Source organism: Peromyscus maniculatus, chromosome 10 (assembly GCF_049852395.1).
Source record: "Peromyscus maniculatus bairdii isolate BWxNUB_F1_BW_parent chromosome 10, HU_Pman_BW_mat_3.1, whole genome shotgun sequence".
Lineage (NCBI taxonomy): Eukaryota > Metazoa > Chordata > Mammalia > Rodentia > Cricetidae > Peromyscus > Peromyscus maniculatus.
The window spans coordinates 9,561,408-9,583,373 of record NC_134861.1 but is presented as its reverse complement, the minus strand read 5'-3'; the positions used below and the strand labels follow the sequence as shown (position 1 = coordinate 9,583,373).

The 21,966-nt window shown below is 52.2% G+C and overlaps 1 protein-coding gene across 1 annotated transcript; it reads left to right on the top strand.

Annotated features, from left to right (window-relative positions):
- Positions 1-2,148: 2,148 nt before the first annotated feature.
- Positions 2,149-21,159, top strand: Npc1l1 (NPC1 like intracellular cholesterol transporter 1). Its single transcript, XM_006972998.3, has 19 exons — positions 2,149-2,322; positions 3,035-4,563; positions 6,513-6,613; positions 7,113-7,285; positions 7,554-7,682; positions 8,162-8,344; positions 8,869-8,983; positions 9,136-9,263; positions 9,671-9,808; positions 10,046-10,135; positions 12,668-12,858; positions 13,023-13,147; positions 13,584-13,710; positions 13,869-13,924; positions 16,010-16,160; positions 16,416-16,647; positions 16,817-16,930; positions 17,023-17,185; positions 19,674-21,159. The coding sequence occupies exons 1-19, from the start codon at positions 2,272-2,274 to the stop codon at positions 19,856-19,858; spliced, it is 3,981 nt and encodes a 1,326-aa protein (XP_006973060.1). The 5' UTR covers positions 2,149-2,271; the 3' UTR covers positions 19,859-21,159.
- The last annotated feature ends 807 nt before the right edge of the window (positions 21,160-21,966 follow it).

The following is a 21,966-nucleotide window of genomic DNA, read 5'->3' as shown; positions in this document are numbered from 1 at the left end:
GTTCTCATGCCTTTTTTTTTTTCTTTTTCTTTTTTGTTTTTCGAGACAGGGTTTCTCTGCATAGCTTTGTGCCTTTCCTGGAACTCACTCTGTAGCCCATGCTGGCCTTGTGCCTCTGCCTCCCAAGTACTGGGATTAAAGGCATGCGCCACGACCGCCTGGCTTCTCATGCCTTTTTTGGGCTTCAGAAAAGAACTCAGGCCAGGCGGTGGTGACGCATGCCTTTAATCCCATCACTCGGGAGGCAGAGGCAGGCAGATCGCTGTGAGTTCAAGGCCGGCCTGGTCTACAAAACAAGTTCCAGGAAAGGTGCAAAGCTACACAGAGAAACCCTGTCAAGAAAAAAAAAAAAAAGAACTCAGACCACAGATCTGGACCCTGTCTGGTGCTGGGCTGGGCACAGCTGGGCAACCCTCATGAGAACTGACATATAGAAGGCAGGGCTTCACTAAGTCTCATTTAGGCAATTGGGGTTTTCATGTGACTAGTAATTTATTTTATTTTATTGAGACAGGGTCTTACTCTGTAGCCCTGGCTGATCTGAAACTCACTCTGTAGACCAGGCTGGCCTTGAACTCACAGAGATCCACATGCCTCTGCCTTCAGAGAGCTTAGATTAAAGGCCTACACTACCATGTCCCTACCAGTAGTAACTCCTTGTTTTGAGGGTTTGTGATGTGGAAAAACAGTGGCTACATGTCCCGAGGTTCAGACTTCGGGGAGTGTTCTCAATCAATGACTTGTAGGTGTGGACAGTGCCACACCCTTATCCACTGGGGGGCAGGCTGGGGGAACGGGTCGAGGAGGGGTCTTCTAGGGGTGGTCCCCTCTATGTCCTGGAGGTCTCAGGGACAGGAGCTGGTCTTTTATTATTATTATTAATAATAATAATTATGTATACAGTGTTCTGTCTGTATGTCTGCAGGCCAGAAGAGGGCACCAGATCTCATTATGGATGGTTGTGAGCCACCATGTGGTTGCTGGGAATTGAACTCAGGACCTCTGGAAGAGCAACCAGTGCCCTTAACCGCTGAGCCATCTCTCCAGCCCCCCAGGAGCTGGTCTGGAATGCATCTTCATCGGTTTCCTCATATCCCATGGTCCTTTGCTTGCTCACCCCACTGTTGTAACCTGAAGTCACCTTCCAAGTCAAGTGCTTGTCCTAGGGTCCTTGTCCCAGGGTCTGCATCTGGGGGAATCAAATGAAAACACTCAAGACAAACTCAGAAGTGAGCGGATACCATCCAGGGAGCAACAAGAGAACCTGGAGGTGTTGGGTGGGGTTATCGCTGCTGGTCCTGAGCTTTCTCCTCAGCCTCTGCTGTTCCCTACCTAAGCCTGGGCAGCTCCCCTCTGAGCCCACCAGAGTCCATGGAACACTAGATGATGATGATGAGGCCCCTCCCTGCATCTGTCTGGCAGGTAAGCCTCATGAATGGCCTTGCGGCAATTATCAGTAGCTCAGCTTTGGCAATAGGGGCCAATGTCCTGACCCATCTTGGCGATAGCAAGAGTCCAAGGAAAGACTGGAAGATTCCTACTGGAAAGAAGCAGAAGGCAAACCATGTACCTGGGCCCGGGTTGGGTGGGATTTGCCACCCAGATCGCCTAACCAGAGTTGTTCAGTGGTCTAGGCCAGGGCCAGGGCCAAGAAACAGACAGAGCAGGAGTGTGGAGGAAGAGTAGAGGATCAAAGGGATCTCTGGTCTCTGTCCCGCCAGATCCTGAAGGGACTTTTGTCACTGAATTACTTTACCCTCAGTGTCTCATTATTATCTCGGTGCTAATATCAATGATTCCGTTGCTAGGATGACAGAGGTGAGTCTGAGCTTATCCTTGATGTTGGTCTGAAGAGGCAATGGGTCAGAGTGCAAGTTGGAGGCCAAGTCCAGGATAGTGTTGACGTTCTGCGGCTCCGTTTATCCCCCAAGGCCAAAACCAGGCCAGCTCCCGGTCTAGTGAAAGTACAACCCTGCATCTCTTGTCCAGCTGGCTCCAGCCACATTAGGCTTCAGGGGGACCCTAGCACCGTCACTAGGAAGTTTACCAAGAAGGGGGTACGTGGAATGGAGCCATCTGATAGGAGGGGACAGACCATGTGAATCATTAACCAGAAGTGCACAGCCCTATTGGTCCCCACTTGCCAGACGAAGGTTGTCACTAGGAGGAGGAAGCTGCCTTAATGTGTAACTTCGGGAGCCAGGCCTCAGCTTTCCCCAGCTGTCCCTGAGACCTGGACCTACTTTTCTTTAATCACTTCCTGGACCTGGGATGGCAGCTGGCCTGCAGGGATGGCTGCTCTGGGCCCTACTCCTGAATTCAGTAAGTCTGTTGCTCGTGGCTACTTCTTCGTGCCTCTCATTAAGGGCAAGGCAAGCTGGGTACCTGCTATCGACGCAGGGTCACACAGCCGTGGGAGGTTTCCCATGCCCACAGGGAAGTGCTGGTGGAGCGGTCTCCAGATGAAGGGGTTGAAGGGACAGGGGGTCAGAGAGGCAGATGCATGGGGCCTTTGCCTGTGGTTAAGTGGGGGACTGAGTCAGGTGCTAGAGGTGGATCCTAGGTGAACATCACCTTACATATTCGGGCTGTGGGAGGAGGTCTTGTTACCATCCTGGCTTGTTCTCAGAGGTGGGTGATAGCATTTGGTAATGCAGGATGTGGGACAGGAGGCTCTTGGACAGACCCTTTACAGGGGACCCTGGCCTTGGTGTGGAGTACAGCCTAGAGACTCGGGCTGCCAGCAGGAGGGTCCCTCCACCTCTCCATCTCCTCTGCACGGTGACCTGTGTAAGCCACACTCTATCCGATCACTTCCTTTTCTGATTAACCCTATCACTGTCCACCGGGAGAGTGTCTCTCCTCCATGGCGCCCTAAGCACAGCACATGCCCCACGAGCCTCCCCATAGCTCTCCCAGCCTCCTATTTGGTGTCCTTTCTTCCCATGCACTCTCTGGCCTCTCACTGCCCAGAGACTGCTCGGCTAGGTCAACCATCCTGAGGGCTTATGGGTGCTATTGGTCTTCTCTGCAGGCCCAGGGTGAGATATACACACCCATTCACAAGGCTGGCTTCTGCACCTTTTATGACGAGTGTGGGAAGAATCCAGAGCTGTCTGGAGGCCTCACGTCACTGTCCAATGTATCTTGCCTGTCTAATACCCCGGCCCAGCTTGTCACAGGTGCCCAACTGACCCTCCTCCAGCGCATCTGTCCCCGCCTGTACAATGGCGACAACGACACCTTTGCCTGTTGCTCTGCCGATCAGCTGGTGTCGTTAGAAAAGAGCATGTCCATCACCAAGGCCCTCCTCACCCGCTGCCCAGCCTGCGCTGACAATTTTGCCAGCTTGCACTGCCACAACACTTGCAGCCCTAACCAGAGCCTCTTCATCAATGTCACCCGTGTGGCTAAGCGGGGCGACGGGCAGCGTCCAGCTGTGGTGGCCTATGAAGCCTTTTACCAGCGCAGCTTTGCAGAGAAGGCCTATGAGTCCTGTAGCCGGGTACGCATCCCTGCGGCTGCATCACTGGCCGTGGGCACCATGTGTGGGGTGTACGGCTCTGCCCTTTGCAATGCCCAGCGTTGGCTGAACTTCCAGGGAGACACAGGGAATGGCCTGGCTCCTCTGGACATCACCTTCCACCTCTTGGAGCCTGGCCAGGCCCTGCCGGATGGGATGCAGCCTCTGAATGGGGAGATCACACCCTGCAATGAGACCCAGGGTGCAGACTTGGCGGCCTGTTCCTGCCAGGACTGTGCAGCGTCGTGCCCTGTCATTCCTCAGCCCCCAGCCCTGAGCCCTTCCTTCTACATGGGTAAAATGCCAGGCTGGCTGGCTCTCATCATTATCTTCACTTTGGTCTTTGTGTTGCTCACTGCCATCCTTGTGCGTCTCCGAGTGGTTTCTAACAGGAACAAGGGCAAGACAACAGGCCCCCAGGAAGCCCCCAACCTCCCTCAAAAGAGAAAATTCTCACCTCATACTGTCCTTGGCCGGTTTTTCCAGAGCTGGGGCACAAGGGTGGCCTCATGGCCACTCACCGTCTTGGCACTGTCCTTAGTGGTTGTGATCGCCTTGTCAGTCGGCCTGATGTATATAGAACTCACCACCGACCCCGTGGAACTCTGGTCGGCCCCCAGAAGCCAAGCCCGGGAAGAGAAGGCTTTCCACGACGAGCATTTTGGGCCCTTCTTTCGAACCAACCAGGTTTTTGTGACGGCTCGGAACAGGTCCAGCTATAGGTACGACTCCCTGCTGCTAGGGCCCAAGAACTTCAGCGGGATCCTGTCCCTGGACCTGCTGCTGGACCTGCTGGAGCTCCAAGAGAGGCTTCGGCAGCTGCAGGTGTGGTCCCCCGAGGCACAGCGAAACATCTCCCTGCAGGACATCTGCTACGCCCCCCTCAACCCGCACAACACCAGCCTCTCTGACTGCTGTGTCAATAGCTTCCTTCAGTACTTCCAGAACAACCGCACGCTCCTGCTCCTCACGGCCAACCAGACGCTCAGTGGCCAGACTTCGCTGGTGGACTGGAGGGACCACTTCCTCTACTGTGCAAAGTGAGTAGATCTGAGGGGAGCAGGTGGGAGCTGCTATGCCCCCGCCCCTGAGAACCAGGCCAGAATGCAGCTCCATCAGAGTCAGGGAGAGCCCTACGTGTGCCCACCAGGGCCATTGTGTGCCGGAGTCTCCTTGAGTCTCTCTTCTCAGAGCTGGCTCCCATCTTATCCCTGGTCTCTGCAAGTATATTGTCTTGATAGTCCCTCCAACTCCAGTCCATATGGTTTTTCTGTCCACGATGCCCCCTACTGTGGTCTTAATAATTTTTAGAATTATTTTAATTTCATATGAACAAATATTTTTTGTATGTATACGCATGGCTTATATATGTGCTCAATGCCGCAGAGGCCGGAAGAGGTTGCTAGATTCACAAGAACTGGAGTTAAGGTCAGTTGTAAACCGCCAGGTGGATCCTGAGAGCCGAACTCTGGTCCTCTGCAAGAACAGCACTTAGCCACTGAATCCTCTCTTCTGCCCTTGGTGTAGTCTTAGTTTAAATCCCCAGGTGATGGCTCAGGTAGTGTTTATGCTTGTACTATTTTGTTTTCTCGACTCTGTCAGGATCTGTAGGGCCTTTGATAGCCTAGGAACTGGCTAGAAATAAGTTCATTTGGACTTGGCCAACACTCGGCTAGTCTCTGGTCCCAGGCATCAGACCAGGTGTTCTGGGGCAGTTTCACCCACACCTTGATGCCGTTGAGGTTCTGCTTCTGGCTTTGCCCCTGTTGGGTGGTATAAACAGGATGCCAGCAAGGCCACTGGGCCAAGGGAAGGGTGGCGAGAGGGCCAGGAATGGTGGGGACTCCTGGAGAAAGGAGTGGAGCCTGAAGGGCCCCAAAGGGTCATCTTCCCCCCAACCCTACACCCAAGGGCAGGTGAGGGCTATAGCACCCAAGGGCACGAGTGCTGTTATGAAAACAGTTTTGACCTTGCAGAGCCCAGGCCTCCCATTCTTTAAGATTCCCTAGATCAAAGGAGGAAGCCTCTGCTGTCTCTCCATGCTACTGGCTGTCTGTCCATCCTCAGCTGAGTGTCAAGGGCGGGCTGCTTCTTGGGTGTCTGTGATATCTCTCCAAGACAGCAGAACAGAGAGGGGCCATGGAGAGGCATCGGAGATCAGCCATCCGAGATGCTGCGTGATTTTTGTTGCTCTTGTTGATTTTGTTTGAAGATCGTGAGTCACACTATTTGAAAGGCTGTCCTCAAATTCACGCTCTTCCCTCAGCCTCCTGAGTAATGGAGGTTGCAGCCCTATGTTATCATGCCTGGCTGGTACCGTCTTTATTTTGATGTTGGATGCTCGCAACTCTTGGTGAGCTGATTGTGCTTATTTCACACACTGGAAAACTGAGGTTCAGGGAGACCGGGTAAGCTGCTTCAGGCCACACAGCAATCTGGCTCTCTTAGATGGTGCTGTTGACTGATACACGCCTCAGAGCCGAGAATGTGTGTAAAGAGCTTTTGTGCTCTGTAGAAAGGGTTCCGTGGAAGAGGACAAGCCTGTCCGAGAGCACTGGCTGGGTAGCTGTAGACACGTGGCTCTGAGCTCCAGGGCTCAACTGAACACTTGGAGGGTTCAGGCTCTGGGAGGGAGAAAACGAAGACCAGCAGGACCTGTGCAAATGGTCACGGCTCACATCTGGGCTTTCTCACTTAACTGGGATGCTCATTTGGAGCTGAGGTAACGACAGGTCTGGAAGGGGAAATGTGAAGCACAGAGAGACAGTACCCGTCCAAGGGGGACACCTGAGGCAGCCCCTACCTCGTTCTATGGACTGGGGGACCACAGTAGACCACCTTATGGAAAGATGGTCATTTTGAACCCTCTGGGCCAGGCAGTCTGAAGCCTTTGCTCCTCACTCAGGGAGTTGAGGGCCCGGGGTAGGGTGGGGCCAAAGAGACCAGGCAGCGACAGGAAAGTCTCTTTCCCTTTGTGGTTCCCCTCTAGTGCCCCTCTCACATTCAAAGATGGCACGTCTCTGGGTCTGAGCTGCATCGCTGACTACGGCGCCCCTGTCTTCCCCTTCCTTGCTGTCGGGGGGTACAAAGGTAAGTGAAGGGGCAACTTGGGGGCAGGAATAATAGGCAGAAGGGAGAGGCCATGGTGATGGGTGTGATGAGTGTTTCCAGTACCTGGGGACCTGGCTTAAGGGGGCTGCAGAGGATGCTTCCCACCTCCCCTCTGCCATTCCCCTCATCTCTCTCTCTAAGATTAATTTATTTTTTGTATATGAGTGCTCTATCTGCAGAAGAGGGCATCAGATCCCACTATAGATGGTTGTGAGCCACCATGTGGTTACTGGGAATTGAACTCAGGACCCCTGGAAAGAACAGCCAGTGCTCTTAATGGCTGAGCCATCTCTCCAGCCCCTCCCCTCATCTCTCAATGCTGCCTGGGAGCCCTGGTTTTGTGCTGGGAAAGGGAATTGGGGCATTGGGTAAGGCTATTGTTGGGGTGGGGAAGCAGGAGAGGAGGAGGAATGGGGGGAGGGCACAACTTGAGGGGCAAAGGTGTACTAGGAGGGAGGCTCAGAGTTTCTCTTCCCAGGGACGGACTACTCCGAGGCGGAGGCGCTGGTCATGACCTTCTCGCTCAATAACTACCCCGCGGATGATCCCCGCATGGCCCAGGCTAAGCTCTGGGAGGAGGCTTTTTTGAAGGAAATGCAAGACTTTCAGAACAGCACGGCTGACAAGTTCCGAATTGCATTCTCAGCTGAGGTAGGGACACACACACACCGGCCCCCCCCCCCTCCCCCCCCGCAGAGTTCCTGGTTCCATGTTTGCCATCCCTAATCATCTTGGGCCAATTCCAGTCAAATGCACATCCTGGCCGTACTTGTTCCTGAACGGCCCTGGGCAGTGAAAGCCTGGGCCCACCCTGATGCAGTGCTTGTGTTAGAGGCTCCTGTAGTACCCCAGAGCCTCAGCGGGGCCACTCACCAAAGAGACCCAGTATGTGGCCAGTGACCTGTTTGTGTCCTCATAGCGCTCTCTGGAGGATGAGATCAACCGCACCACCATCCAGGACCTGCCTGTCTTCGCCATCAGCTACATTATCGTCTTCCTGTACATCTCCCTGGCCCTGGGCAGCTATTCCAAATGCAGCCGAATAGTGGTGAGAGCGGGAGGGGCAGAGCAAGCGGGACTCAGAGCCCAGGACATCTCCAGAGGGCCTTCTAAAGCGTTCAGTAGCGAGGGCTCCTCAACATAGCAAGTTAGACACGTTCCAAGAAAACCCCTCAAAGGGTAGTACTTCTCGGGTGTGCGCTGTGTTGAAAGGCCCAGAGTTTTCTTCCTGCCCTCTAACATAGCCCCACGATCCACACGCTAAGCTACCGTTTTAAAAGGCCATGCAACACAGTTCTAGGAAGATGCAGCCAGACACACCTGCACTTTTGGGTGCCACGGGCCTGCCCCAGGGAGGATGGTTTAGCATAGAGACCTTAACACACATATGGGTTCTTTATTGAGGTGGGAGGCACTGAGCACCTGTGAACACCAAGAGTACCCTCGGCTCCTCACCCAACCTGGGGAATAAGGAGGGTCCGGGCAGGTGCTCTGGTAGCCAACCGGCTGAACCTAGTTGCATTGCAGGTGGATTCCAAGGCGACTCTGGGCCTCGGTGGGGTGGCTGTCGTGTTGGGAGCAGTCGTGGCCTCCATGGGCTTCTACTCCTACCTGGGTGTCCCCTCCTCTCTGGTTATCATCCAAGTGGTACCTTTCCTGGTGCTGGCCGTGGGAGCGGACAACATCTTCATCTTTGTTCTTGAGTACCAGGTAAGAAGGGAGGGGCTTTTCATACCCACCGGCAACCCAACATCCTCATTAGACGAAGGCCACACAGAGTTGCTGGCATTCTTGAAGACTCTTCTCTGCAGCCTTCTACGTGTAGGAAGTAGCCTGGATTGACACAAATTCACTCAGACTTCTCGTGTCATCTTGAACTTGCTTTCAGCTGAACACATACACTGTCCAGTGAGCTTTCTGTATTCGTGTATTAGAGCTGCCTCCTTCCTGCCTTACACTACTGCGTGTGGTATCCCATGGCAAGCACAAACCAGAGTCCCTATAACACCTCTTTGCTGTCAAGAGCTTAGTGACAAGGATGCTTGGTCCTTTCATATCTACTACACACTGAGTGGTTCTTCAGGCCACAACACAGAAGCAGAAAGTGTGGCTGTGAGTTGTTAGGAGGCTCTTCTGTCTCCAGAAGGTCTGGCAGTTCCTCAGATTTGGCCAGGACGCTAAGTCCTTCACCAACCTGCTGCAGGCCTTTAAAGTCCCTCTCTTTGCCCGCACAGAGGCTGCCTAGGAAGCCTGGGGAAGAGCGAGAGGCTCACATCGGCCGGACGCTGGGCAGTGTGGCCCCCAGCATGCTGTTGTGCAGCCTCTCCGAGGCCATCTGCTTCTTTCTAGGTGAGCGAGGGCTGTCCTTCCCCGCACAGGAGCTTAGTCTGTGTGGGGGCGAGGTTCTCAGAAGGCAGTGGGCATTTCCTGTTTTAAACCGTCTGTGCTGACATCTGGCCCGCCATGCCAGGATGATCTGACAGACTCTGTGCCCTCAACAGGGGCCCTGACCCCCATGCCAGCTGTGAGGACCTTTGCCTTGACCGCTGGCTTAGCGATTATCCTCGACTTCCTGCTCCAGATGACTGCCTTTGTGGCCCTACTCTCCCTGGATAGCAAGAGGCAAGAGGTAACGCCAACTAGAGCAGGACCAAGGGATTTACCCTGCCTGGGTCCCCACATTCACTGGAAGATGTGGCATTACTACCACAGAGATAGCCAGGAGAGCTGGGTAGGGGGCAGAAGCATTATTCTGACAGAGGATGTTTGGGCTCTGTGTTCTGTCATTTCCCACAGAAAGAGAATTTATTTTTGGGAGTATAATCAAACCTCCTAAAAGTATGTAGGTTTACAAAATAAATTATAACATTAACAGAAGTCAAGCTGGTGGTTTTTTAATGATGTAAAATTCAGTATTTGATTAAGGCAGGAAATAAAAGCAACAAAAATAGCAGTGGCCATCTCTGGGGCTTCCCTGGGTGGGGTGGTTCCTGGGGTCTGCCTTGGACCTGGTCTTGAGAGGTTGTCATTCTCTAGGCCTCTCGCCCCGACTTCTTATGCTGCTTTTCGAAGGGGAAACTACCCCAACCTGAACAAAAAGAGGGGCTCTTACTCCGCTTCTTCCGGAAGATATACGCTCCCTTCCTGCTGCACGGCTTCACCCGACCTGTTGTGGTACGTGGGCTGAGGGGCGGGGGGGGGGGGGGGGGGGGGGGGCTGTGCCACTTTGGGAGAAAGACCGGAAGGAGCATGGTGGGGTGGCTGCCCAGGTCCAGGGCGGATACTTGCGGCTAGAGCTTGAGTCTGTCCAACTCCAGGGTGTTTCCCAGAATCCCCAACAAAGCCATTCAAGTTTGGGGGAAGATGGAGGCTGTTTGGGGAGAGGTTCTCATGTGCCAGTTTCTCCCTTAGCTGCTGCTGTTTCTGACCCTGTTTGGAGCAAATCTCTACCTCATGTGCCACATCAGTGTGGGGCTGGACCAGGAACTGGCTCTGCCCGAGGTGAGCTTCCTCTTCTCAGCCCTTGGTCCTGAGACCTGGGAGGGGCAGCAGTGCCAGAGGGTGGTTTTGTTTTGGGAGGACACATGAGACAAGGCTTGGCACCATGCGGAAACTACATCCATGTTTATTAATTGCAAGGGCTGAGTGCTGGCTCAGGCCATAATAGACGCCCTGTATCGGAGGTCTCTCTGTGTGGCTATCTACACAGGGACTGCTATTTCCTTCTGTGTGAATTCCTCACTGATGCTTGTTTGGTTTATGTGTCATGTGGGTGCTGGGTGCTTGCAGAAATCAGAAAGACGGGTGTCAGATGCCCTGGGACTGAGGTTACAGATGGTTGTGAGTCGTCCTGTGGGTGCTGGGAACTGAACCCCGGGTCCTCTGGAAGAGCAACAAGTGCTCTTAACTGCTGAGCCAACTCACCAGCCCCAACATTTGTTATTTGTCTGTGTTTTTTTTTTCAGTGTTGGGATCAAATCTGGGATCTCCCACTTTGTTGGGAAAGTGCTTTATAGTAAGCTATAAAGTCATACCCCGCTGTCCGTTTTGTTTGTTTGTCTGTTTTGAAACAGTTTTTCTCTGTGTAACAAACAGCTCTGTTTGGCTGTCCTGGAACTTGCTTTGTCTTAGTCTTCTTCTTTCTTCCTCCTCCTCTTCTTCCCTCTTCCCTCTTCTTCTTCCTCCTCCTCCTCCTACGCCTCCTCCTCCTCCTTCTCCTTCTTCTCTTTCTCTTTGTCCTTCTCCTCCTCCTTCCTTCCGCCCTCCCTCCCTCCCTTCTCCTTTCCTTCCTTCCCTCCCTCCTTCCTTCCTTCCCTCCCTCCCTCCCTCCTTCCTTCCTTCCTTCCTTCCTTCCTTCCTTCCTTCCTTCCTTCCTTCCTTCCTTCCTTCCTTCCTTCCTTCCTTCCTTTCTCTCTCTGTCTCTCTGTCTCTGTCTCTCCAGTCATAGTACAGGGTACAAGTAGTATCTGTTTGTAGTGGTGGATTCTTTTGTCTTGCTGAGGCCAGGTCTCACTCTGTAGCCCAGGATGGTCTGAAACGCCCTGTCCTCTTGCTTTGGTCTCTCAAGACTCCCAGCAGCACTGCTGCCTGCTTTATAATTGTTTCAATTTGCTTTTGCTTTTTGTTTTTTTGGGTTTTTTGTTTTGTTTTGTTTTACGAGACAGGGTTTCTCTGTGTAGCTTTGGAGCCTGTCCTGGAACATGGCCTCCAGCTCACAGCGATCCACCTGCCTCTGCCTCCTGAGTGCTGGGATTCAAGTAATGGGTCACCACCACGCATATTAGTCAAATTTCAAATCAGAAAGTGTGAGTCTCTCAAATTTATTCCTTGTCAAGACTTCTTGGTCTGTTTGAGTTCTCTAGAGATTATATTTGAATTTAGCTTGAAATTTTTAGATTTCTTCAAAAACTGTCATTGGTATTTATGCACGGGGATTGCACTGAATCGTTAGATGGCTTTGCTTTGGTAGTACTGATACTGGAACAATATTTGTCATCCAGACCATGAACACGGGATGTGTTTCTGTTTACTTATGTTTTAGTTTCTTCTAAGAACCACATCCTCCTACACTTTTAGTTTTGAGACAGGGTCTCACTATGAAACCCTGCCTTGCTACGTACTTACTACATAGATCAGGCTGGCCTTGAACTCACAGAGATCGCCTGGCTCAGTCTCTCAAGTCACGGGACTAGAGGTGTGCGCCACCACGCTAGGTCTAAGCCACTGACTCCCTGCATGCCAGGCATGCGCGCTCACCCCGAGTGTCATCCCTAGCCCTCCCCTCTGAAGGACAGTTTTGCTGGAAGTAAGATTCTTTTTTCCCTTTAGTACTTTGAATGTATAAATCCACCTTCTTCAAGGTTGCAGATGAGAAATGTGGAAACCAATGCGAGTCGTATCCCTCCCTTGTGACAAGCCATTTCTCTTGGGTTGTCTCCAGTGCCCTTTGATGCTGGCTTTTGACAGGGCATAACCAAGTGCTTTGGGCTAGATTTGTTTGAGTTTGTTCTATTAGACCTTGCTGAATTCCTCTAGTGTTTGTATTATGTCTTTCATCAATTTGGGGGAGTTTGGGCTATTATTTCTTCAAATAATCTGTTCCTTTCATTTTTCTTCTCTTTCTGAAATTCTTACAATGCAAATATCGGTCTACTTGCTGTCTCCTGGGACCTCTCTGTGTGTATCTTGGTGTGTACTTCTTGTGTGTATCAGGGCCTGTTCCTCTAAGTACACAGTTCTGTGTGTACCTCCGTCTGTATCTTGTATGTATGTGTGCATGCACTCTGTATACTTCTGAGCAAGTTCATTTACATGTGCCTCTGAGCACGCATATCTGAGCGTGTATCTGTGTGCATACGTCTGAGCGTCTGCCTTGTGTGTGTACCACTGAATGTGTTCCTCTGTATACCTCTCCATTTACCCCAGCAGGTGCCTTTGCACAGACTTCTCAGCATGTACCTCTGTATGAAGTGGGGCAAGGCCATTATGGGTGCATACGGTCTCCTGAGACTCACAGATTCTCATCTTTCCCAGGACTCCTACTTGATAGACTACTTCCTCTATCTGAACCGGTACTTTGAAGTGGGGCCTCCGGTGTACTTTGTCACCACCTCAGGCTACAACTTCTCCAGCGAGGCAGGCATGAATGCCATTTGCTCCAGTGCGGGCTGTGACAGCTTCTCCCTAACCCAGAAGATCCAGTATGCCACCGAATTCCCTGAGCAGTAAGTGGCTGGTCTCCCCAACACCCCGACTTGCTCCCTCTCTGCCTCCTCTCCTGTTTTCTCTTCCTGTGGCTAACAAAGCCAGAGGCGGCCCAGGGCAGGGGTCAGGAAGGAGTCACCATGGGGTTCCCTGGCTCTCCCCACTTCCCATTGTCTGGCTGCAGGTCTTACCTGGCAATTGCTGCGTCCTCCTGGGTAGACGACTTCATCGACTGGCTAACCCCATCCTCCTGCTGCCGCCTTTATAGCTTCGGCCCCAATAAGGGTGATTTCTGTCCTTCAACCGATAGTGAGTGTGGGACTGCAGGGGGCTCATGGTCCATTACAGCTTAGGGAAACTGAGGCAAGAGAAAAGAAAGAACCCACTAAATAGGGGTTCAGGCAGGTTAGGCCTTGGGATTCATCCCTGTGCAGCTCCTGGAGGATGATGCCTTTGCCTGTAGCACGTGCTGGTTGGGGGCAGTGGGCAGTGGAGTTGGAGTGGAGCTATAACCCCGCATGTGGGGGTGCTGGGTATACGGCTCTGAGACAACCCATTTCTTGACCTAACTTCCCTTTCCTGCCAGCCTGCAGGGACCAAGAGGGGCACAGCTCCCCCAACAGGGGGTGGCAGGTGTGAACCCCTCAGAACGGGGGACTTTGGATTGGGGCACCGAGTGGGAGTCAGGACAGGGGTCACCTTGTCCGGTGTGTCACTGCCCAGAGTCTCCCCTCCCTCCCTGCAGCTTCCCTGAACTGTTTAAAAAACTGCATGGACTTCACTCTGGGCCCCGTGAGGCCCACGGCGGAACAGTTTCACAAGTACCTGCCCTGGTTCCTGAACGACCCACCCAACATCAGATGTCCCAAAGGGTAGGTTCAGAGAGTGACTCCTGCTGGAGATGGGGTAGACTTGTGGGTTCTGGAGGTGGTGGGCAGAGGGGTGCAAGACCTCCTTGGGGTACGGTGGGCGGGTTGACAGGACAAGGTCTCATCCCCACTAAGCCTTGACTCTGGCCTCCTCTTGGCAGGGGTCTAGCAGCGTATAGAACCTCCGTGAATTTGAGCGCAGATGGCCAGGTTATAGGTAAGTGTGGCCTAGTTTGGGGAGGAGGTCTCAAGTCAGCTAGCTGCTGTAGAGTCCCCCAAGAGAGCGCCTGTGTATGTGTCTGATTGGTGTCTGGTGTGTGTGTGTGTGTGTGTGTAACTGTCCTGGGTCTGTGTGTGTCTGGTGTCTGGTGTGTGTGTGTGTGTGTGTGTGTGTGTGTGTGTGTGTGTGTGTGTAACTGTCCTGGGTCTGCCAGCGGGGAACCTACTTCCCAGCTCCACGAGCTAGGTCTTCACCCATTCTTTGACCCGAAGTCCATGGCCACTGTGAATGGGTGGCAGCCTTTCTAACAGCTCATGTCATACTTGGGAGCTACTCACCTTGACACATAGTCACTCGCGTGTATCTCACGTGGGGATGTCGGCAGCAGCGGATGGCTAAATGAGGTAGGAGGCCTCTGTGTAGTGGGATGAGGTGGGGGTGGCGGGGAGAAGGATCCAGCGTGCTGGCAGCGTAACACAGCAGGTAGCAGAACCAGACAGCCCTCTGCAGGGAGGCAGCCAGCTGTAGTTACATCTGTACATGCCAGTGTTGAGTACCCTGGTGGAGCCGTTGTGGGAGATGGGGGAGCTTTGAATGATTTCCTTTCTTACTGAAACAACTCAAGAGTTGGAATTACTGGCTACAAACTGTAGCACGCTCATTCCATCCTCCCAGCTAACTGTTCTATAACGTCCCTATCTTCCAAGAGGGCAGGCAGCCCACCTTACCCTGGTCTGCATCTCTAGGCAGCAAAGGCGTACAGAACCCATGTGGACAAAAGGAAGTGGGTGTCAAGGACAGAGGTGTGGGTTGTTTCTTGGAGGGAACCCCACCCCCCCACACACACCAGAATCAGCATCATCAGGGAATGGTTAGATATGCCCAAGCCCTGCCTGAGACTTGCTAGACCATGTCCCTGGATGGGGATGACTGTCCCTCTGGCTGTGAGCTACCTGCAGGTGCTCAGGTCTGACACCAGGCTTCACAGGCGCCTAGTACACTAAGACTGTGTCTCATCTGTCTGTGTTTTCCCTGTGTGTGCATGGCCTCACTTCCTATGCTGACACAATACCTACTGAACACAATTAGCAAATGTTGTTTATTGTACTTATTGGCAGGATCCCTAAGCCACCGCTCTAATAATTCACTCATTTTTGTTTGCCTGTCTGCCTTTCTAGTCTGTTTCTATAGGAATAGGCAAACTGAAAAATTAATTTTTTTTTAGACAGGGTGTCACATAGCCCACATTAGTCTATAACTTTCTATGTAAAATCCAGTGCATGTTTTGAAAGCATACAAAGGATTTGGTTTCTCACTCTCTAGCCCCCACCAGCCTCAAACTTGCAGTAATTTTCCTACCTCAGCCTGGGGTACTGGGGTTATAGGTTAGGTATGCAGGGGTGATTTCTTTAAAAAATATTTATTTATGATGTACACATGTACGCAGTGTTCTGCCTGCAGGCCAGAAGAGGGCACCAGATCTCATTATAGATGGTTGTGAGCCACCATGTGGTTGCTGGGGATTGAACTCAGGACCCCCTGGAAGAGCAGCCAGTCCCCAAGGATGATCTTTTAGGCTTCATCTGTCAAGGTCAGTCTTGGTCTCAAAGAGTGGCAGGAGCAGCTAGGTGTGTGTGTGTGTGTGTGTGTGTGTGTGTGTGTGTGTGTGTGTGTGTGTGTGGCTGATACAAAGTGCAAATGCAGGCCTTGGGGCTGGAGAGATGGCTCAGAGTTTCGGAGCACTGGCTGCTCTTCCAGAGGACCCGAGTCTGACTCCCAGCACCCACATGGCAGCTCACAACTGCCTTTAACTCCAGTTACAGGGGATCCCGTGCCCTTTTCTGGCCTCCATGGGCACCAGGAGTTCATGTGGTGCCCAGACACACATGCAGTCAAAACACTCGTACACATTAAAAATAACTAAGAAAATGCAGGTATCTTGTAGAAAATCAATTAGGACTTTCAGGCAGCACTGGCAGAACCCTGAACCCAGTCTGATCATGCCAATGTCACTGTCTCTGGGATATGGGAGTGGGGGGGGGACCTTTGACTCTCCTTCTCTTATGTGCTGGGGTCATTCAGCCTCCCAGTTCATGGCCTACCACAAGCCCCTGAGGAACTCACAGGACTTCACAGAAGCTCTCCGGACGTCCCGGTTGCTAGCAGCCAATATCACAGCTGAACTCCGGAAAGTGCCTGGGACAGACCCAAATTTTGAGGTCTTCCCCTACACGTGAGACCTGGCGGGGGGGGGGGGGGGGCTGGGTCAGGGATGTGGGAGGTGTTGGGGGGCTGCCGGCTTTTGAATGATCTTGAGGGATGAGGACCGCCGTTGTCTCTGGTGTCCCCTGGGATGGCTCGGGGCTTGCCCGTTTCTCACACGGGTCAGCATCCAGCTCAAACCCCTAAGTCTAATGTTTCCCTTCTGCGGTGGGATGTCCTTCCCCCCTGATGGCGGGCGCTCTGACCATGCCCTGCTCTCTGGCAGGATCTCCAATGTGTTCTATCAGCAGTACCTGACTGTTCTCCCCGAGGGAATCTTCACACTCGCTCTCTGCTTTGTGCCCACCTTTGTGGTCTGCTACCTCCTGCTGGGCCTGGACATGCGCTCGGGCATCCTCAACCTGCTCTCCATCATCATGATCCTCGTGGACACCATCGGCCTCATGGCCGTGTGGGGTATCAGCTACAACGCTGTGTCCCTCATCAACCTTGTCACGGTAACCTGCAGGTTGGGTCACAGGTGGCCTTTGGTGGCCTTTGGCGGTTGGGGATTTGAACCCATAAGCTACCCCCCCCCCCCCCGGGTTCTGTGTAGGCTCTAGACACCTGCCTGGCCTCTTCCCTGTCTTCTACCTTGTCAGCTGAAGTTCCCCTGTCCGCCTATAGGCAGTGGGCATGTCTGTGGAGTTCGTGTCCCACATCACCCGGTCCTTTGCTATAAGCACCAAGCCTACCCGGCTGGAGAGGGCCAAGGATGCTACTGCCTCCATGGGCAGTGCGGTGAGTGGAGAGGGGTGGGTCATCCTGTGCTCCACCTGACCCTTTCGTCCTGCTGGACTCCTGGCTAAGACCCCCCCCCCCACTCCACCCAGGTGTTTGCTGGAGTGGCTATGACCAACTTCCCAGGCATCCTCATCTTGGGCTTTGCTCATGCCCAGCTCATCCAGATCTTCTTCTTCCGCCTCAACCTCCTGATCACCTTGCTGGGCCTGCTGCATGGTCTGGTCTTCCTGCCGGTTGCCCTCAGCTATCTGGGTGAGTACCCGTGCCCGCCTCTGCCAGGATGTCACAGTTATGAATACTGACCAGAACGGTGCCTACTCCCTTGGAAAACTCCTGGAGTCCAGGTCGGGACTGTGACCTTTTGCTGTACTTTGGAAGCTTTTGTTTTTCATTTAAAATGCTTGCAAGCACCTTTCTTTGGGAACTGACTGTGTCCTCAGCACTGTTTGTGTGGCCTGTCACACTTCTCTGTTGGACTTTTAAACATGGCCTTTGTGCACACACACACACACACACACACACACACACACACACACACACACACACACTTTCCCAGTGCTTCTGGGGATGGAACCCAGAATATTGTACGAGCTAGGCAAGTGCTGTACCACGGAGTCACACCTAAGCACAGAAATATATTTTACACTGAGAAATGATGTGTGTGGGCACACAAACAAACATATGTAACCAGGACAAGTATCTCACAAAATAGTACTTTCTCTTAATACACGAAGCATTCTGCTATTTTTGGTTCTTTCCTATCACTGCTTTGAAAATTCTGGTATTGACCTACAAGTTTCATTTAATGATTCCTTAGTGGGTAAAAACTCATAGTTTGAAAACACTGCCCCGTTGTATGCTCTATCTTCCCCCCTCCTTCACCTGGGTAGGAATCATGGGCAGCAGGCAACGGGGAGCTCTTCAGTGTTGAGCAGGGGAGCAGCCGTGGCAGAAGGCAGCTGGAAGCAACAGCCGTGGCACCTTTAGTACTAGAGCCCGGATGGAGGTCCTGGGGTGTGAGGACCCTGATTCCTGTGGCCTCCGGAGTTACTGCCCTCAGCCCAGGCTGTTGACACCTTTGGCCCTGGGGACTTGACTCCACGGGCAATCTGAGCAGGCAGCTTCTCTTCTGCAGTTCCTCAGAGTCTAGTTCTCTGCCCTCCCCGCCATCTCTTTCCACCTGTCACCCTTCTTCCTGCCGTGGCTGCTCTAAAGCTGCACCGTGGCTCCAAGCAGCCTGCTGCCCAGCTGCTGTCTCTGCTTGTGCGGCTACCGGAGCCACCGGCACAGTGTTCTGCCCATGCTACTTCCTTTGTCCCTTTGTTACCAGCTCAGCCACACTTCTAAAAGGAAGAAAAGGTCACCCAAGAGGGTGGGCACTCCAAAGGCCTGAAGTTGCAACACCAGGGGGCAGCCCGTGAGACTGCCTGAGTAGGCTCTAAGCAGCTTGCTTATATATAGCAAGAGTTGTGTTTGGGTCAATCAGTTTATATGTTTGGAATCACAGGCTTGCCTCTTAACATCAATTGTCATCACTGAGTCTCTGTTTTGGGCCAATCGCAGCTTTCCCTCTTAGAATCAATGACGTCACTTGGCTTGTGCTTTGGGCCAGTCATAGCCTGTTAGCATCAGTTACAACAGTTCTCCGGCATCACCACCAGGGGGTGTGTTCATCTTATGGCAGGGTTGTCTGGCTGATCGTTCTCAAGGCAGCCAGAATAGCAAGGAAGAAACCCATAGCTGCTGCTTAGGAAGGCGGATTGCCCCATCCTGCAACATCTTTGCTTATTTACAGGGACACAAACGGCAGAAGGAGTGCTTACAACATAGTCTAAAGAACTTATTAGAACTAATAATGATTTTAGTAGATTTGAAATGGTGCTTCACAGTGCTTAACTCCCAAGCACTCGAGGGAGAAGTGTGTTTCCCTCATCTGTCTCATGTCCTCAACCGTTTATTCAGGTAGCTTGCAACGGTTGGTCATTAGATTATTTCTGACTCTATGCTAATCTTGCCAGTACTTCAGTGACTGACCTCGTGGCTGAAACTCTGACCTTGTCATCCAATATTTTCTTAGAGAAAACCTGGGAATGTTGGCTACCGATGCCAGTTGTTAATACTTGCCACAATGTCCGTTTATTTTTTGGTGACACTTGAGTCACCTCTAGGATCCCACTGGCCATCTTTGGGGAGGAGAATGTATGTGTTAGGGACAGTAAGTACCAGTCCTGGGAGATGCTCCAGCCATGGACTGGAAGTTTCTAGACTGACAGAGGCTGGGGAGCACCAAGGACCTTGCAAGCCTCCCATCATCCTCAATGCTGTACTGTAGCCGGGAATACCCTGAAACTGGGGGTACGTAGGCAGAGACTAGAATGGCACATGGTAAGTACAGAGCCCTGGTTGCCCTGTGCCTTGGGTTTGTGGTACAGAGTAAGGAACAGTGCTTTCTAGAGCAGGTTTGCTTGTGGTGTCAGTACCAGATGGCCCCAGGAAGGCAGGGAGAGAGAGCCTGGCTGTCAGGGATGCCCTTGAGAGAGCAGGCCTGTTGAGGCCGACTAGTGAGGGTGGTGGGAATGCTGGCTGAAATGGCTGTTGGCAGGCTGAGGCGGGAGCAAAGGGGTGCAGGTGAAGTCGGAGCCCAGCTCCCACTTTCTGGATTTGCATCCCTAGCTGGGATGCCTGTGCCATCCGCATGCCTCTCTGACCATGGGTGCATGTTCTTCTTTCTCTTCTGCAGGACCTGATGTTAACCCAGCTCTGGTACTGGAGGAGAAACTAGCCACCGAGGCAGCAACAGCCCAAGACCCCTCCTGCCTGAGGAACCCCTTCCCTGCTAATGACTATGTCAATCACAGCTTTGAAGAATGTAACCCTGGAGCTAGTGCTGCTGGCCCTGTGCCCAAAAGTGGCCAAAAATTTTAATGGAGTAGGAGCTCATCCGGGCTCCGTGGCTCTTGCTGATGAGGGGACATGAAGGTCTTCCCTCTGGTGGTCCTCAAGGCTCAGGGGAAGTTGTTCCGGAAAAATGGCTGGCATTGTGGTTATGAAGCAGCCATCAGCATTGGCGGTGGCTCCCCTGCTCCCACACCAGGTCCCCGAGGCCTCGGTCTACGTAGATTGCCTCCTCCTTCTGGTCCAGCGTCCTGGAGCTGCTGAGGATGTTTGTCTCGGGCTCAGTCAGGGTATATATTTCTCACCCAGCTTTTCCTTCCCTTACCAAAAATATCTCCAGGGGCTGGAGCAATGGCTCAGTGGTTAAGGAGCACTTGTTGCTCTTACAGAGGACCCAGGTTCAGTTCCCAGCACCCACATAGTGGTTCATGACCATCTACAACTCAGTTCCAGGGGATGTGACACCTCCTTCTGACCTTCACAGGCACCAGGCATGTGTGCGGTGCACATATTTATGTACAGGTGGAACACTCATATACACAAAACAAATAAATCTAAGAAAGATTTAAAAAAAAATCTCCAGGACCAGTGAGATGGCTCAGTGGGTAAAGGTGATTGCCAGGAAGCTTGATGACCTGAGTTTGATCCTTGGAACTCACATGATGGAAGGAGAGAACCAATTCTCCCCAGGGCTCCTCTGACGTCCACATTGCCTGCAGTGGCACCCTCACCCCCACACAATAAATAAATAAAATATAATACAAAATTTAAAAGATCCCCATTCCAGGATGGGGTCGTAGCTTAGTGGTAGAGCAGCAGCAGCATGCTAGCCTTGTGCCCATGAGGTGCTACGTTCTGTCCTCAGCGCTGCAGAGGGGAGTGAGCGGAAGAGAGCTCCAAGCTTGTCCCTAGCATCTTACCACTTTCAGTAACATTAACTAACTGCCTTTGTTTATCAGCACCCCTGCGAACATTAAAAAACAAATCTCCATTCCATGACAGCAAGTCTTTTAACCTTCGCATCCCGAGAACAGAGAGTGACCCCACCTTGGGCTGTGACATTGTAGGAGACCAGGAAAGACAAAGAGTACCCACTGTTCTTTCTGGCCTGAGGAGGAGGTTCTCACAGCACTCTGGTTGTAGGTTCAGCAACTGTTAAGCCTGTTAGAGGTAGCTGCGCGTCTGTCTGAAGGCTCCAGCCTGGGTCTTGTGCCTGGGGCACAGGCCCATTGGCTTCACATTGGCTTCAGTCTGCCCAACCTGGCAGAGACAGAGAAGATGCCTTGTTCTTTGAGAAGCACAGATGCTTAATAAATGTTTGGTGAAGAGAAGTGGTGTTTCCATCACGTGTCCTGTTCTGGCTCCCTCGGGGTTAAGGATAATTTTTGCACACGATACAATGAATGATACATGTATTGGGGACTGATTTATGGAAATATTATGTTTTGTTATATTTGGAGAACCTGCTGGAGAATCCCAGGGTGTGTTCAAGATTGAGGGACCCATTCAGTAAACTACCAGCTCTGAAAAGGTGCTCTGCCAGGGTGAGATTGCCAAGGAACATTCCAGATGAATGTTTTGAGCTTTTTCATTCCCTGTGTCCAGCTCCTATTTAGCTGAGGAGCAGCTGTGGTAGATGGAGAGGAGCCAGCATCTCTGGAACCTACTCTCTACTTTCCGGGCTGCCAGCTCCCTCACTTTACTAGTTGATCTTGAAGAGGGTCACTGGCAGGCCAGGAAGGATGGGAAATCTGGTTAAAGGAGATCAGCTACAGAATGGAGGTTGAATCTCACAAGTCACATTGTTACAGCTCTACAGCTGCAGGATAAACAAATGGGTTTGAAGAACAAAATAGATTCTGCTAACATGGACATTTCAAATCAGGGAAGAACAGACCATTCAAGTATATGGCATGAGAGCAGCTATTGGGTCATTTGGATCAAAATAAAGTATCTGCATGTCACATCACACTAGCAATAAAAATGGACAAATCAGCCGGGCGGTGGTGGCGCACGCCTTTAATCCCAGCACTCGGGAGGCAGAGGCAGGCGGATCTCTGTGAGTTCGAGGCCAGCCTGGGCTACCAAGTGAGTTCCAGGAAAGGCGCAAAGCTACACAGAGAAACTCTGTCTTGAAA

Excerpts from the sequence above, each read along its gene's own strand:
- Npc1l1 (XM_006972998.3), top strand. The coding sequence starts at position 2,272 with ATGGCAGCTGGCCTGCAGGGATGGCTGCTCTGGGCCCTACTCCTGAAT. Across the intron at positions 2,323-3,034 it reads GGGCCCTACTCCTGAATTCA|GCCCAGGGTGAGATATACAC; the intron begins GTAAGTCTGTTG and ends TCTTCTCTGCAG. Across the intron at positions 8,345-8,868 it reads TCTTTGTTCTTGAGTACCAG|AGGCTGCCTAGGAAGCCTGG; the intron begins GTAAGAAGGGAG and ends TTGCCCGCACAG.